Raw genomic sequence first — 17,170 nt, 5'->3', positions numbered from 1 at the left:
AGCTACACTAGTCCCTCCTGCCTGCGTTTGGCCCATCCCTCCAAACCTGTCCTATCCATGTACCTGGCTAACTGTTTCTTAAATGTAAGACTGTGTGTCAGGTACTACTCCCTGCAAACCTTTCTACACTCTTCCTTGAACCAGGGGTGATGAGTTTTGAGGAATGAATCTTAATGAAACATAGAGTGTTATGACTTTTCTAAATCGGTTAGGAATGGAGCTGACTTTTTCCCTAGCTAATCGAAGTCATGAAAATAAGAGGTCGACCATCGAGAGAGAGATGAGAAGTTTCCTCGCCCAGAAGACAGTGAAACTTTGTAATTCTCTACATAAGGTGTCAGGACTCCCATTCTTAATGCCCCATCCATGGTTCTATTGTTTGCAAGTAGATCTTTGATGTACCATGATGACAAAGATATGTACTGTCCTGGTCCCCAAAGCCTCCAAGATAGATTTATGTTTAAACCTTTTCATTCCCTTAACTCTTCCTTTTTCCAATCTCTTCCAGCCTCTAAACGTTATTCCTCCCACCTTCACCCCTTGTTCCCTCCCAAACCATCATAAACAGTCTTGAGAAAAAATTGATGTGAGATTGTCGTCTAGCTTGATAACTTCAAGAACAAAAGGTGTCCCACCTTCTTGCTGTGAGTGAGCTTCTGTAAAAAGGAGTGGCTTATAAAGGCATTAAGAATCAATCACACAATACAGGCTAGAGTCAAAGCAAGTAAATGGCTAAGTCTTGTTCGCTGAAAAATGTTTGTGAGCAGGTTATGCACTTTAAAAAAAAAAGGAAGCTTTAATATTTTCTGACTTGAGCCCATAAATAACAATATCTACTGAATTAAACGTAACATGAACCTAGGGATTTGAACTATGACTTCTAGTTACTTGTTCAGCATCAGTAACTACATCAATATTATTCCAGGTCTCATTCCACAGTTACCATCTGGACGCATGGCTGGTTTTAAGCTGTGGTCTGAAAGTTAATTTTCTTGCTTGCACATCTCTCCAAATGGACAGGCAGATAGAACATCATCTACTGCAAATACAATTGCTGTTGCAGGCACTCTGCCCGCTCCTTGGAGCTGGCTTGCACCACATCCACTTAATATGATATCTATATGTGAAAAAGGTAACTTGCCCATCTTTATTCATCTGCCTCTGAGGCCAACATGCACTTGTCCAATCGTTGCATGTTCATTTACCGCAGTATTCCATGTCTACCATTTCCGTTCTCTTAATTATCTAATTGCATGAGCAATTCATCAACTTTTAGGATTGTTTTTTAATGTTTAATTTAAATTGTGTGATCCACATCCCAGGCTTAAATGTTTACAATTTCTTTGCAGCAAATCATTAGATGCAAATATGGCATGCCTGCGTTTGCAAATTCACAGCCATTCAGGACAAAATATGACAATTATGGAGAGCTGAACATTTTCAATCATGCTGTTTTGAGATTTGTAAACTTTATTTCCATTAAAATACAGACTTACAGTCTAATTCGTAGCTTTCAGGTGTCATATTTGCAAAAATAGTTCTATTATAGACAAAAACTAAATGTTTTGCATTTTGGTCAACAGAAATCAATTGTCTCTTTCAGTCTTAATACATAAACATGTTACAGAAATATCAGGTGTGCAGGAGGATGATGGAAAGTTAAACATGGAGCAAAACAGGGAGGAAACAGTGCAAACAGCAACGACTGCCTGCTACCAATTCCATTTTGTAGCAGGTAACAATAATGAAAGGTGAGGAGTCAGGCTACACACGGTAAAATTTAACTGAGGCTAAATCACTGACTGCAGTGTTGCAGACGTTCATCGTCCCCAACCCTGACCTGGCTGCCACGTGAAGGTAGAGGACAACCAGGCAAAGAAAAAAAAGACTTGCTACATTGTAGAAAATAAATTAAGACTGCATGTTTACTGTTCCCAACACAACATCTAAACCTTCTGCCACCAACACGTTTGAAGCAAATATATACCCCATGGTGTTCTACTCCACACAGAGCCAAAAACAAAATCTGATACAGAAAATTAGCCCCTTTATACTTAACGGGAACAAAACAAGCATATAAAATACTACATGAACCAATAAATATATACATGTGGGGAGGGCAAATTTGATTTTTTTTTTAATGTTGATAACATGTTCTTTTGCCCTCCCAACCCCTCAAATAAAACATACGTGTCCATTTTAGCTGTGGGTGTCACATGTTCTTTCTGGTGCTATGACCATCCTTATGCCAGGAGGAGTCGAGAAGCAGAATGTTCCGGATACCTTGTCGATGGACATTGTAGAATGGGATCAACTGCCCTGTTTGTCATTGACAGCTCGCACAATGAAGAGAGATGGCATGAGCTTTATGCCAAAGGGGTGGGGGCAGCAAAGTATTGTAGAAGCACATATCTTGCTGGTCGCCCTTTAAAACAAAACATATACCGTGGCAGTGTATCCAAGCATGTCCAAGTATACTTAAATCATGATGAATTTTTTTTTGAAGAAAAACATACCCTACAAACTGCTTCACTTAGTCGGATTTGTCCTTTTTTTTGGATGTAAAGGGAACCTTTCTGGCCACAGCTGAGCCGACAGCACCAAAACCGATGGACACTGCTGACACACTCCCTTTCACCAAGCCGACACCAGCCGCTGGCACCGTGGTCACTGCCGTCTTGGTTAACTCCAGGCTCTTGCTTCCAACCCAAGCAACGCCCCCGAGAGTGGCACCCACCGCTCCTTTAGTCATGCTGTAAAGGCCTCCGGTCATCCTCCAGATCATTCCTGGCTCTTGTACGGCAAGCTCCTTCGGTTCTATGGGAATAATGTTGTAAAAAAGATTGCCATAAATAATACCAGGCATATATGAAACAATAAGTAATACATTCCTTTTAAGACTATGGTTTGCAGTTTATTTTAGTTTAGAGATACAGTGCGGAAACAGGCTATTTGCCCCACCGAGTCAGCGCCAACCAGAGATCATATGTTGAAAGAATGGAACGACTGGACTTGTATACTCTGGAATTTAGAAGGATGAGAGGGAATCTTAATGAAACATATAAAATTATTAAGGGATTGGACACGCAAGAGGCAGGAAACATGTTCCCGATATTGGGGGAGTCCAGAACCTGGGGCCACAGTTTAAGAATAAGGGATAGGCCATTCAGAATGGAGATGAGGGAAAACCTTTTCACCCAGAGAGTTATGAATCTGTGGAATTATTTGCCTCAGAAGGCAGTGGAGGCCAATTCTCTGGATGCTTTTAAGAGAGAGTTAGATAGACCTCTTAAAGATAGCAGAGTCAAGGGACATGGGGAGAAGGCAGAAACAGGATACTGATTGTGGATGATCAGCCATGATCACAATGAATGGCGGTGCTGGCTCGAAGGGCCAAATGGCCTACTCCTGCACCTATTGTCTATTGATCTCCCGTATATTAGCACTATCCTACACACTAGGGACAATTTACAATCTTTACCAGAGCAAATTAACCTACAATGAACACCTTTGGAGTGTGGGAGGAAACCGGAGCACATGGGGAAAACCCATACGGTCACAGGGTGAACGTACACTCTGTACAGACAGCAGGATCTGTATGCAGGATCGAACCTGAGTCTCTGGCGCTGCAAGGCAGCAACTCTACTGCTGCATCACTGTGCCGCCCCAAATGGAAAATTAAAAAAAACAGAGATATATTTAAGATACTAATCACTCAACTGCATTGGTCGTACCTGCCACCAGCCTTGTCTTTTCACTGACACTTTTCTAGATCCAATAATCCAGTACTATGCATGATTACATTAAGTGCAGAGTACATTCTCTTTCACATCAGTATTACACCTATGGTAGGTACAAGTACAGTAAACCCTCATTATAAAAGACCATGGGGGGGGATGGTGTCCGTTATTGCTGCTTGTCCACCATAACTGAGTAAGGTATTATCATTAGGTACACAAAAAAGCTGGAGAAACTCAGCGGGTGCAGCGGCATCTATGGAGCGAAGGAAATAGGCAACGTTTCGGGCCGAAACCCTTCTTCAGAAGGTATTATCATTGTATGACTAGTAGAAACAAACGGCTGCAGTTGCTGGTTAATACACAAAAGGACACAAAGCTTTGGAGTAACTCAGCAGGTCAGACAGCATATCTGGAGAACATGGATAGGTGGCACTTCAGGTCAAGATTCTTTTTCAGCCTCTCGGACTGGGGTTGGAATCCAGGTGAGCTGACGGTCACGGCCTGCTGGCAGCTGGGGGGAGAGGTGAGGATCGGTGGAGTCAATGGTCGCGGCTCACGGGAGTGCAGGTGAGGGTCAGCGGTGGCGGTGGGAGCTGTGTGGGCCGGAGGTGGTGGCAGAAGCTCCTGCCTGGAAGTGGAGCAAGCCGGGAGTGATTCAGGAAGCTGGCGCTGTAGGCGACATGTGACGGTTGGCAGTTCAGTCCGCTATAACCACAATCCATTATGAAAATGTCCGTCAAAAGGAGGATTTACTATACATGTAAAGCAAAAAAACATGAATGTAATTTCAGTTTACTGTTGTGATTATAATACCCATGGACAATAGACAATAGGTGCAGGAGTAGGCCATTCGGCCCTTCGAGCCAGCACCGCCATTCAATGTGATCACGGCTGATCATGGAATAATTATAAGAGGCAGTTAGAGAGGATCAGGTTTAGGTTTGAGTTTATTATTGTCATTTTTTTACCGAATCCAATTAACCTACCTGTACATCTTTGGAGAGTGGGAGGAAAATAGAGCACTCTGGAGAAAGTGGAGAAAACCCACACAGGTCACGGAGAGAACGTACAAACACCTGTACAGACAGCACCCATGGTCAGGATTGAACCCGGCTCTCTGGCGCTGTAAGGCAGCAACTCTACCGCTGCACTGCCTTGCAGCCCACTAGTTGCTCATTAAAGATATGGTTGCCTATACCTGGTATTATCCTCATGTATTCATAATTCTGTTCGTTATAAAGATATTTATATATTGGGATGAGGCAAACTGAACAGTAATTTTATCATTCACTTGCACAGATTGTATTATACTTTACTATGTGGCCTATCTACTGGTTCATGGACTAACACTGTTAATTTGAAAATGAAGTGTTTGAAATTGTAGGTGTGTGCTCATCTGCAGTGGCACTCCAATTCACAAATGAATGAACTCATATCTATCTTGCATTATATACATCTGCCATCTGACTGCTGATCATCTGAAACAGACTATCACTGAGAGTATTTTGCAGTTATTCTTGCTGCTTAGCAAACTATATTTTGATGATGTTGGCATAGTTTCAGTTTGCTTTTCCAACACTCTAATCCAAACCATTTGTGATGAAATTAAGGTGATCCTGGCCCCAGCGTTCGACTTCCAGAACCAGTTTACAATAATCCTTCACAAATCTGACACCTGTAACATCCAAAAGAACAAATATTCCCATGCATCCACTGCTCATGTCTGCTTGTAAATCAAACCGTGCCCTGACTGGGAATTATGGTGCAATAAAAATGAACTGGTTTATGCCAAAGATAGACATAAAATGCTGGAGTAACTCAGCAGCTCAGGCAGCATCTCAGGAGAAAATGGATGGGTGATGTTTCGGGTCGGGTCCCTTTCAGTCCAAGACGTGAAGAGGGGGCCTGACCCAAAACCTCACCGGTCCATTTTCTCCATAGATGCTGCCCGAACCCCCGGAGTTACTCCAGCATCTTTGGGGAATATAGTGCCAGTCTTTCAGTAAGATGTGGGAATTCCATCATACTGTGTGCAGAAGATTAAGAGGAAAGCTCCATGCCACCTTCTCAAGTTCAATAAATGATAGTCATTTACCAGCAATGTCCACATCCCCTCAAATCACAGCAATAGCTATTAATTTCACATTTCCCATACCCCTTGATCCCGCTAGCCCAAAGAGCTCTATCTAACTCTCTTTTGAATGCATCCAGTGAATCGGCCTCCATTGCCTTCTGAGGCAGAGAATTCCACAAATTCACAACTCTCTGTGTGAAAAAGATTTCCCTCATCTCAGTTCTAGATGGCCTATCCCTTATTCTTAAACTGTGGCACCTGGTTCTGGACTCCCCAACATCGGGAACATGTGTCTAGGTTAATAATAAGTGTTTCAATCTATATTTTTCTTTACATTTTATTTGAAGGTCAACTCAGCTGCATAGTAAATATTTTTAACTACATGAGTGCTTAAGGATTGCTCTATAATGGGGGGAGGGGAAGCATTAGAAATGCGACCTAGCAGATTCTGTGCTTCTGGTAAAAATTCTTATCCTTATGATCGAATCCCTGGATAAGAGGCCCATCCCTGTTTCTGTAACCTTCCGCAGCCATACAACCATTCGAAGAAGGGTTTCGACCCGAAACGTTGCCTATTTTCTTCGCTCCATAGATGCTGCCTCACCCGCTGAGTTTCTCCAGCATTTTTGGCTACCAACCATTCGATATACCTAGCTTTTCCATTTCTGGTATCTTGCATTGTCCCAATTTCCTTTGCTGCTATTGGTAGCCAAACCTTTAGTTTAGTGTATTATCACATGTTACCGAGGTACAGTGAAAAGCTTTTTTTTTTGCACGAAAACCAATCAGTGAAAAGGCAATACATGATTACAATTAAGCGAACAGTTGAGTATACAGATACACGATGAAGAGAATGACGTTTTATGCATGTGATTTTTTATGAAGAGTTAGATTCAATTCTCCAGCAAGTCCTATAGTCTCAAGTCATTCAAAAACACAAGGAATAGGTCTTGCGTACTTGACAGAAGTTTCACGAATCCATTGAAACACAGTGCCTTTTGTTGCAAATGTTGGCACTATAGATGCTAATACTTAGGCTGAAAATACTCCAATGTGTTTTGTGATTCCAGCACCTTTACTCTACATATTGCTGTTAATGGAAAAGCCCTACTGTATCAAGCTCGCTATAAAACAGCTTGCATTATTTTCCCACATGTACATTCTAATGTACTTGCTTTTCTATTCCGTAATTGTCAAGATTAAAACTAAATCAACGCAAAGATATAAAGCTCTTTATCATTCAACCAATAAATGTTATGTTTATAATATTCATCTGCACAAATCATGCCTTAAAGTTGAAATTAGTGCTGGAATTGTAACTACAGAAGTATTAGCAGAATTAAGTGGTATGTGCAGCTATGACATATTAGTTTTCTAGGTTAAGTGAACACGGAGGGTATAGCTTTATTTCAAGGAGCTGCCAATAAAATTTCTCAGATGATAACTTAAGTGGCGCAGCAAGTTGACGAGCTGCCTCACAGTGCTGGATTTGATACTGAAATCTCTGAAATAGAGAATTCCAAAGATTTGTGACTCTGAGGGAAGTTGTTCCTTCTCATCTCCATCTGATGGGAAACCCCTCATTCCGTAACAATGCCATCTTGTTCGAGACTCCTCCACAGAAGGACACATCCGCCCCGTACCCACCTTGTCAATTCCGTCAGAATCTTATATGATCACTTCTTATTCTTCCATACACTTATAAGCATAGGGCCAACTTGCTCAACCTTTCTTCGTATGACAAATTGCTTCAGCCCAGCAATCAACCTTGTAAATGTTCTCTGCAGTACAAATCAAGGGCATCTTTCTTGAAGTATGGAAGTTGGATTTGATTATTTAGTTTAGAGATTTAATTTAATTTAGATACATTGCGGAAACAGGCCCTTCAGCCCACCGAGTCCACGCCGAGCAATGACTCCCGTACACTAGAACTATCAAGCACACTAGGGACATTTTACATTTTTACCAAAGCTAATTAACCTACAAACCTGTATGGTTTTGGAATATGGGAGAAAACCGGAACACCCGTTGAAAACCCACATGGTCATGGGAGATCGTACAGACAGCACCCATAGTCATGATCGAACCCGGGTCTCTGGCGCAGTAAGACAGCAACTCTACCACTGCGCCAATCTGCCGCCCAATATGAATATTGTCAGGGCATTTGGGATAACATCACTATTCTATAAACCACTGACATTAACTCTTTTATGCCTTTTTCTTTCATTTATTTATTTTGTGATGTTAGCATCGATGGTAAGGCCAGCATTTATTGCCAATCACTAACTGCCCTGAACATAGACATCATAGCTGTGGGCATGAAGTCACATATTGGGAGAGACGACAAGATGCCTCCCAGAAGAACATGAGTGAACTAGATAAGTTTTAATGACAATTCATGTGTTTCATGGTAACCATTAAGCCTAGCTGTTTTGATGATGTTGGCTGCCTTTTTGAGGCAGCGACTTTGATAGATCCCTTCGATGGTGGGGAGGTCAAAGCCGGTGATGGACTAGGCAGTAAACATAAGTAAATACAGAGGAAAATTGATTTGATGTAAAAAAAATCCTTCAAATTTGATGATAACCCAGGTTCCAAGATCTTCAGCGAAAAATTGGATCCAGCAGGAAGCAGTCCAAATTACACAATTAAATGATCAATTACTTTTCTCCAGAGGAATATAAGGATCTATATCCCAGAGATATGTGAAATTATGCAATGTGATTAAGATCACCACAGCTCAATTCATCATATTCAGACTGCCACAAAAAGTTCAGAATCTTTGTTAATTTAGTATTTGAAATTGTTTTCATTTTTTCTCTCAATATGGGAGGAAGCCATTCAGTCCATTGTATCAATGCCAGTCCTCAGAGCAATTATTTTAGGTGGAGCATCACATTATCCATTGCGACTTCTTTCTCAACACCTATTCTCTCTTCCATGCCCTTCAACACTCCTGATTCTACCCTCAATCTGCATTAAGGGTGGTTTATGGCAGGCAATTAAACTACCAAACAACATATATTTGCAATGTGGGAAGAAACTCATGTGGCTAGGATAGAACTAGATAGAACTAACTGAAGAAAGGAACTGAGACAATGACATTTACACCCGAGACCATAACTGGGAACGGAATGAACAAAAAAAACCCAAAGATTAACTGTGTTGCAAATTTACCATGAAGCATCTTAAAAGTTTAAGGAGATTTGATGAGGAATACATTTCTGGTGATTTTAACCCTTTGTTTCGATCAGCATTCATGAGGATGACAGGTGGATTCATTTTTCAAACAGCACTCAAATATTTTTTGTTGCTATTCATTATACACGCACTTGCTCAGACTACTTCTTTTCCTTTTCTACTGCAGCCTATAGTGATAAGAAATCAGAATCCAATGCCTATCCACAGGGGGATCTGCAGGAACAATGCAAGTAGTAGTTACACTCTTGATGAACCATATATATTGAGGATTCAAAATCGATAATGCCCTCCATACTTTCGTAGCTCACTAATATAAAAATATAAAATCCATCATGTCTCAAAATATAGACTCTGCAATCACCTGAATAAGTCATTTACAATCAATCAAGGAAGCATGACCACACTTCATCCCTTGTGCAGACAGATACATTATTGTGTGATGCACTTATTGGTAGTTTGAGCTGGGTATATTCCACAATAGGAAAAATAATATTGTATTACTTTTGATGGCAGAATAAAAATACATAATGCTGGAAATGTTCAGAAAGGCAGACTGCATCTGTGGTGGAAGTAAATGAGTTAATGAGCAAAAGGCAAAATACTGCAGGAACCTAGGGGATCAGGCAGCATTTGTGGTGGGAAATGGACAGATGATGTTTCAGGCTGGGACCCTTTTTTAGCTAGGATCCCAAACCGAAACATAATTTATCCATTCCCCTCCACGGATGCTACCTGCCCCGCTAAGTTCCTCCAACACTTTGATTTTTGCTCAAAAAGTTGCCAGCGTCTGCAATTCCTTGCGTCAACAACTGAATTAATGTTTCACCTGAAGACCTGCACATTGTGTTGATGAGATCATAATAGTGTCCGTTCTTTCCTCAGAACAAAGGCCCCACTCTGAGAAAACAAGTTTTCTCATTCTTAAGAAGCCAACTTCTGAGAATTCCCATCGCTCAAAAATATATAAACTACTATGTTAAATCTGACACATCCATTTATTTAAAAAGCAATGAATCTTACCCGACAGTTAAATAGACTAAGATGTTCAAGATACTTTCATGTGTTGCTTACTGCTTGAAAGTTAACCACTTTCATTTATTATTAAACTTCCATTAAAAAAGTAAACCCAGAATATAGCTTTTATGTTCCACTCAGAGTATATTATTGCTCTGAGTACCACATGTTTAAAAAAAATTAGTTCACAGCATCTCCATTTAAAAGGTTTCATTAATGATTCATGTGGATCAGCTACTCTGTGGGAATGCAAAACAGTGCAATCAAACCTTTCCTCTTGGGCGCCTTGAATTTACTCCTCAGTTGTAGGTGTTTAGTAAGGAGTACAAAGCTTTGACCCTGGTCAGAGTAAATATTTAAGGAACGGTTCTCCTCCTTTGTAAGACTGTCATTTTATAACATTGGTTGGCATGAGGAAAATACATGAGAGGAAGGACTATACAGTTACAAATGGAAATTATATCTATTTCAGCTCCTCTGCTAAGCCATTTTCACATGGATGCCTGATGCTTCTGTGCAAGGTCAAAACCTAATGAGCACATGCAAGGTAAGTGCGACAATATTTTTCCACAAACAAAATATTTGTGCAAGCTGCGCGTAAATCAGAGTTAATTATTTCTGACATCAGCTATCACAACATGACTTTTGGCCGAATGCTTCAGGCTCACACTGCTAACAAGTGAAAGAAGCCCGTTCCAAATGCAGAGTGCTACTCCAAAGAATAAAAGATGATGGAGAAATGGCCAAATGGATCTAATCAATTAACATCACATGTCTTGCTGGAGCTTTCTCATCAAAAACGTTTTATCCAATCTGGCAGGAATAATGAAAAGAGCAACCGTGGTAATTAGATTCACGAAAGGCATTCATCAACGCCTTGAAATTTATTCTGCATCTCCATTACATAAGCAGGTGCCGTTTATATAAAACCCATCATTTAATACGATTAATGCATTAAAACTAGAGAGCAATGAGGGCCAACAAGTCTAACACTGCATCATCCAACTGTGCAGAGGATATTGAAAACATACCATTGCTGGTGTTAGTTCTCAGAATAGCTGAGTGCTTGTCCCTTGCATGTGCCAGTGAATATCAGTCAAAACATGTTAGCAAGGAGCAAATACCTATAACGAGTGGGAATAAAAGGACTCTTCAAGCTACTGTTAAACAAGCACATCATTCAAACTGAAGGCACATCTCCTTTCTCAAGTTTTCACTTATCTACAAGCATCAATAATTTTCGAACATAGAACCAATGTACGGGTGGTCGTTGGTCGGTCGGGACTCCATGAGCTGAAAGGCCTGTTCCCACTTTGTATCTCCAAACTCTAAATAGGAACACCTTTGTTTAGTCTCTGACATCTGTATGGCTCCTCAGGCATATTCAGTTCTTGAGTAGGCTCAATGGTGACAACAGAACCAGCAGTGTGGATGCCTTGCTGTGGCTTCACTATTCACCGTGTAAGAACAATTTAAGCGCATATTGGATTTGCATGAAGGCCAACCTCCAGCTTTGCATTGCACCGATCAATTCAAAGATCTGACTTTTATCGAAAAGCACAAGAAAATCACTTTACCCTGATTGTACAAAACAGCACCCACTACCAAATATAATCATTTTGAAAAAAAATGTAATAACTTTTATAATTTTGTATTTTCATAGTTGCATAGTTTGTTATTTTGTGGAATCAATATAAAGATGACAAATAAATTCTGATATTTGTATGGCAATTTATGATCCAGAACTCTTGCTTTAAAAGGTTTTGCCTGCATGCTATACATAAGCATTATCCCCAGTACATTATTTTGCCAAGACAAGCAACATCTTAAGGATTAATATAGCAGCAGATGCGGCCAATGTGTCCAGCAGGCCGGTATCAGCTGTGTGGGAGAGTTATTTAATTAGTTTAGAGTTTTTCTGCTCTTACTCTTCAGCCCTTTTTTTTTTTAAATTCCCATAAGTTACTGTTGAAGTTGTCCCAATAACTCTACAATAAATTACAAGTCATAACAATTTGCCGCACAAAAAAAATCTTGTCCTTTAGTCATTATAGTTAATTCTCTCTTCTCTGGTTATCAACCTTCCCTCCAGATGAAATTTTATTTGCTCACCAAATCCCTTTGTAATTTTGAGTATATTCATTAAATTCACAGACTTCCCCTGCTCCAAGGAGAACAACCTTTTAGACCTTTCCAAAAATACATGACAATAACATTTCATTCAGCCCATGTTCACCGTGAGTAAAAATCTCTCAAGCATAAACCACCCACACTGGATAATGCTGAAGCCATGTAGCTACAGCTGAACTCCTGCTGGAGCCTGTTGATTCACAATTACTGTATCGTGTGTGCCACAGCGCAGGATGGTAGCTCCATTACAACTGGATTATATTTGCCCGTCTCAATACCACAATGTTAAATCTTGCATGAACTTAGAAATATAAACAGCAGTTGGATTCTCTTCACAATTACAAATCGCCTGATGTATCTTAGCCCATGTAGTTCAGTTAAAATGAAAGCAAGAACCTGGTTTTCCAGATAAAAATTGAGTTCACATTGTTCATTATCTATAAAGCATCTTTAAAAGGTCAGATTCTACCCTACATCTAAATGTCATATTTCCAATGCTTACAGTAATACAATGACATTTAAAGGGTCAAGAAAAAGGTTAAAATATTCCTATAAATCTGTATTCTTAAAATTTTATTTTTTGCAAAGTTTCCATAAAATGTCATTCTTCACCAGTTGACAGGAGGGTCACTCATTGAATCATCTATGTATGTTTCATCATGTTACATATCTTAATTTGATGTTTACATCCATTTTTTAAAATGCCATTATTCAAAGAGTCTCACACCAGATCCTGCAGATCACTTGGAGCCAAGCAGCAAAGTACAAATATTTCTTCAAAAATTCCAGCTGTTAATAATAAAGGAATCATACACAGACATTTAGTAACAATAAGTTAGGAAATCCTTTTATGTTACTATATATGCTATTTTGTTAAATTCCAAATTAATGTGCTTATTGGAAGATACTGGTAAAATAAACAATTTAAAATCCAATAAGATCATGATTGTTGGACCAACGTCACACAGATTCATGCAGATACTACTTAGGCCCATCGATTTACCATCTTCTGCACTACTGTGAATTTTGATTGAAATGGATAATTTTCTAATCTCTGTGTTAAAGTCTGGCACTTCCTCAGAGATGCAGCACACCAAGGGCGCAAGCAATCAAAGTAGGAAATACAAAATAGGTTCTCTCCTGCCAACAGATCAATACAAGTCAAGGCTGTGGAAAATATAGGGCCCAGATTATTTTGTGATACTTATATTGTTACGGCATTAAACTAGGTCACTGGACTCATCTGGCTTGTGCGGCTGCTTCCGCCACATGGCACCCTATCCATGCATGACAGAAGCTCTGTCTTAATGAAAATTATATATACTTCATGAAAACACAGCTTCCCTCCCACGGTCCTCGCAATTAAAGTGAAATGTTAAAAAAATTATTCCTTCATTTTTGATAAAGTAACTGCTGTAACACCAGGTCATGTGCAAGTAATTTAGTTCAACCTGATAGAGGATGGGAGGTGATGAGTAGAGAATAAAACTGCAGGTTATGGAAGCTGATAAGAAAGGAAAGCGAAGAGTTGCGGCACGGTGGAGCAGAGGTAAGAGTTGCTACCACACCCTGACCAGCGGTCCGGGTTCGATCCTGACTATGGATGTTGTCTGTACGGAGTTTGTATGTTCTCCCAGTGACTGCCTGTGGGTTTTCTCCAGGGTTTCCTCTCACACTCCAAAGACGTACAGGTTTGTAGGATAATTGGCTTCGGTAAAGATGTAAATTAGTGTGTAGGACAGTGCTTGTGTGTTGTTTAGTGTAGTTTAGTGTTGGTCGGTGTGGACTCAGTGGGCCGAAGGGCCTGTTTCTGCTCTGTATCTCTAAACTAAATAGGGCGGCGGGTGGTAGACAGATGGGAATTAAGGGAGGGCGGGAGCGGTAAGAGTGTGTGGGTAACCAACACATGGAGTGGGTAGGGGAGGGGAAAGAAACAGGGTGATAGGGAGAAGGGGAAGTTTGGAAATAATTTGGGAAGATGAGTTGAGGTGTAGACAATAAAACAGAAAGAGAAGAAAGGCAAAGTGGATAAGTGCACGGCATATCAAATTGAATATGTGTTGGATATGTGATCACTTGGTATAAATAATAGAAAAGGGGGTTATTGTGGTGACAGATTGAAAGATATTGGTGCTCATGGGACCTGGTTGTCCTTGTCCATGCATCAATAGACAATAGACAATAGGTGCAGGAGTAGGCCATTCGGCCCTTCGAGCCAGCACCGCCATTCAATGTGATCATGGCTGATCATCCCCAATCAGTACCCCGTTCCTGCCTTCTCCCCATATCCCCTGACTCCGCTATTTTTAAGAGCCCTCTCTAGCTCTCCCTTGAAAGCATCCAGAGAACCTGCCTCCACCGAGGCAGAGAATTTCAGACTCATCACTTTCTATGAGAAAAAGTGTTTCCTCGTCCCCATTCTAAATGGTTTACTCCTTATTCTTAAACTGTGGCCCCTGGTTCTGGACCCCCAACATCGGGAACATGTTTCCTGCCTCTAGCGTGTCCAAGCCCTTAACAATCTTATATGTTTCAATGAGATCCCCTCTCATCCTTCTAAACTCCAGAGTGTACAAGCCCAGCTGCTCCTTTCTCTCAGCATATGACAGTCCCGCCATCCCAGGAATTAAACTTGTAAACCTACGCTGCACTCCCTCAATAGCAAGAATATCCTTCCTCAGATTAGGGGACCAAATCTGCACACAATACTCTAGGTGTGGTCTCATTAGGGATCTGTACAACTACAGAAGGACCTCTTTGCTCCTATATTCGATTCCTCTTATTATAAAGGCTAACATGCCATTCGCTTTCTTCACTGCCTGCTGTACCTGCATGCTTACTTTCATAGACTGATGTACAAGGACCCCCAGATCCCGTTGTACTTCCCCTTTTCCCAACTTGACGCCATTTAGATAGTAATCTGCCTTCCTGTTTTTGCTACCAAAGTGGATAACCTCAAATTTATCCGCATTAAACTTCATCTGCCATGCATCTGCCCACTCCCCCAACCTGTCCAAGTCACCCTGCATTCTCATAGCATCCTCCTCACAGTTCACACTGCCACCCAGCTTTGTGTCATCTGCAAATTTGCTAATGTTACTTTGAATCCCTTTATCCAAATCATTGATGTATATTGTAAATAGCTGCGGTCCCAGCACCGAGCCTTGCGCGACCCCACTAGTCACCACATTCTGAAAGGGAGCCGTTAATCCCTACTCTTTATTTCCTGTCTGCCACCCACTTATCTATCCATGTCAGCACTCTACCCCCAATACCATGTGCCCTAATTTTGCCCACTAATCTCCTATGTGGGACCTTATCAAGTGCTTTCTGAAAGTCCAGGTACACTACATCCATTGGCTCTCCCTTGTCCATTTTCCTAGTTACATCTTCAATAATATCCAGAAGATTAGTCAAGCATGATTTCCCATTCGTAAATCCATGCTGACTCGGACCGATCCTGTTACTGCTATCCAAATGTGCGGCTATCTCATCTTTTATAATTGACTCCAGCATCTTCCCCACCACCGATGTCAGGCTAACTGGTCTATAATTCCCCGTTTTCTCTCTCCCGCCTTTCTTAAAAAGTGGGATAACATAAGCTACCCTCCAATCCACAGGAACTGATCCTGAGTCGATAGAACATTGGAAAATTATCACCAATGCATCCAGGATTTCTAGAGCCACTTCCTTAAGTACCCTGGGATGCAGACCATCAGGATACATCACGGACAACTGGCCTTGGTTCCCCGCTCACATCCGGCAGTGCTCTCCGTGTGAACCAGAGGCCGCGGAGTGTTTTTGAAAGTGGGGAGAGCTGAGTGATCACTGATCACTGGCCTTGGGGGTACCCGGTGAGGGAGTGCAGCGACCAAGTGGGGGGAGGGTGTGGGAGGGGGGTGCTCCCCCCCCCCCCCCCCCCCCCCACGGTAGGGACCTTTTGGAATTTGATGTATTAAAATCATGTTTTAGTGCATTGTAGAAGTATGATTTCATTGGGGGGTTTTTTAAAGTATTTTTAAGAGGTAACTTTTTAAGGGGTAACTTTTTCCACACAAAGTGTGGTGGGTGTATGGAACAAGCTGCCAGAGGAGGCAGTTGAGGCAGGGACTATCCCAACATTTAAGAAACAGTTAGACTGATACGTGGTTAGGACAAATTTGGAGGGATATGGACCAAAAGCAGGTAGCGTAGCTGGGATGTTTTGGCAGGTGTGGGCAAGTTGGGCCGAAGGGCCTGTTTTCACACTGTATCACTCTATGACATTATACCTCCACCATGCATGAATGCTTCAAAATCAAGTGGTCGAGTTTTTTTTGCCATGTACTCAAGCATAGAAACATAGAAAATAGGTGCAGGAATAGGCCGTTCTGCCCTTCGAGCCAGCACTGTCATTCAATATGATCAAGGCTGTTCATCTAAAAGCAGTACCTCTTTCCCCATATCCCTTGCTTTTGCTAGCCCCAAGAGCTAAATATAACTCCCTCTTGAAAACATGCAGTGAATTGGCCTCCACTGCCTTCTGTGGCAGAGAATTCCACAGATTCACAACTCTCTGGGTGAAGAATGTTTGTCCTCATCTCAGTCCTAACTGGCCTACTCCTATTTTTTTAACTGTGACCCCTTATTCTGAACTCCCCCAACATCGGGAACATTTTTCCTGCAGTAAGTGAAAATCTAGCAGGCAAGCAGGATGCTTTCTCCAACCACCCCCATTTGAAGGCCACTGTCTTCCACCGCTTCTACCCAGTGCTTGGTACTTACTTCCAGCAGCCACTGGTTGTCCTCCAGGATGCAGCGAGCCGCAGCCTGGTCCATGCCGATCATCAGGGTGAATTCAGCGTAGAAACTCTCATGGCAGCGGTGCAACGCTTCCGACGCCTCCGACGGCTCGGGACTCTTGCACTGAGGCTGCTCCATGGCCGGAGCTGCAGCGAGCGACTCGCCAGCCCGCAAACACATGCCAGCCCCGGCTCCCCGTCCGCATTTGTTCCCACCACTGCTTCTGCTT

General features: G+C 41.6%; 1 protein-coding gene across 1 annotated transcript in view; it reads right to left on the bottom strand.

The window, feature by feature from the left end:
- Positions 1-1,437: 1,437 nt before the first annotated feature.
- LOC116984557 (transmembrane protein 263-like) overlaps positions 1,438-17,170 on the bottom strand; it is a 127,455-nt gene continuing 111,722 nt past the window's right edge. The window contains exons 3-4 of the mRNA XM_033038747.1: positions 2,517-2,817; positions 1,438-2,425 (exon numbers count right to left, since the gene is read on the bottom strand). Coding sequence (XP_032894638.1) covers positions 2,534-2,817 — 284 coding nt within the window. The 3' untranslated portion in view covers positions 1,438-2,425; positions 2,517-2,533. The remainder of the gene's footprint in view (positions 2,426-2,516; positions 2,818-17,170) is intronic.

Source organism: Amblyraja radiata, chromosome 20 (genome assembly GCF_010909765.2).
Source record: "Amblyraja radiata isolate CabotCenter1 chromosome 20, sAmbRad1.1.pri, whole genome shotgun sequence".
NCBI lineage: Eukaryota > Metazoa > Chordata > Chondrichthyes > Rajiformes > Rajidae > Amblyraja > Amblyraja radiata.
This window is presented reverse-complemented; position numbering and strand designations above follow the sequence as displayed.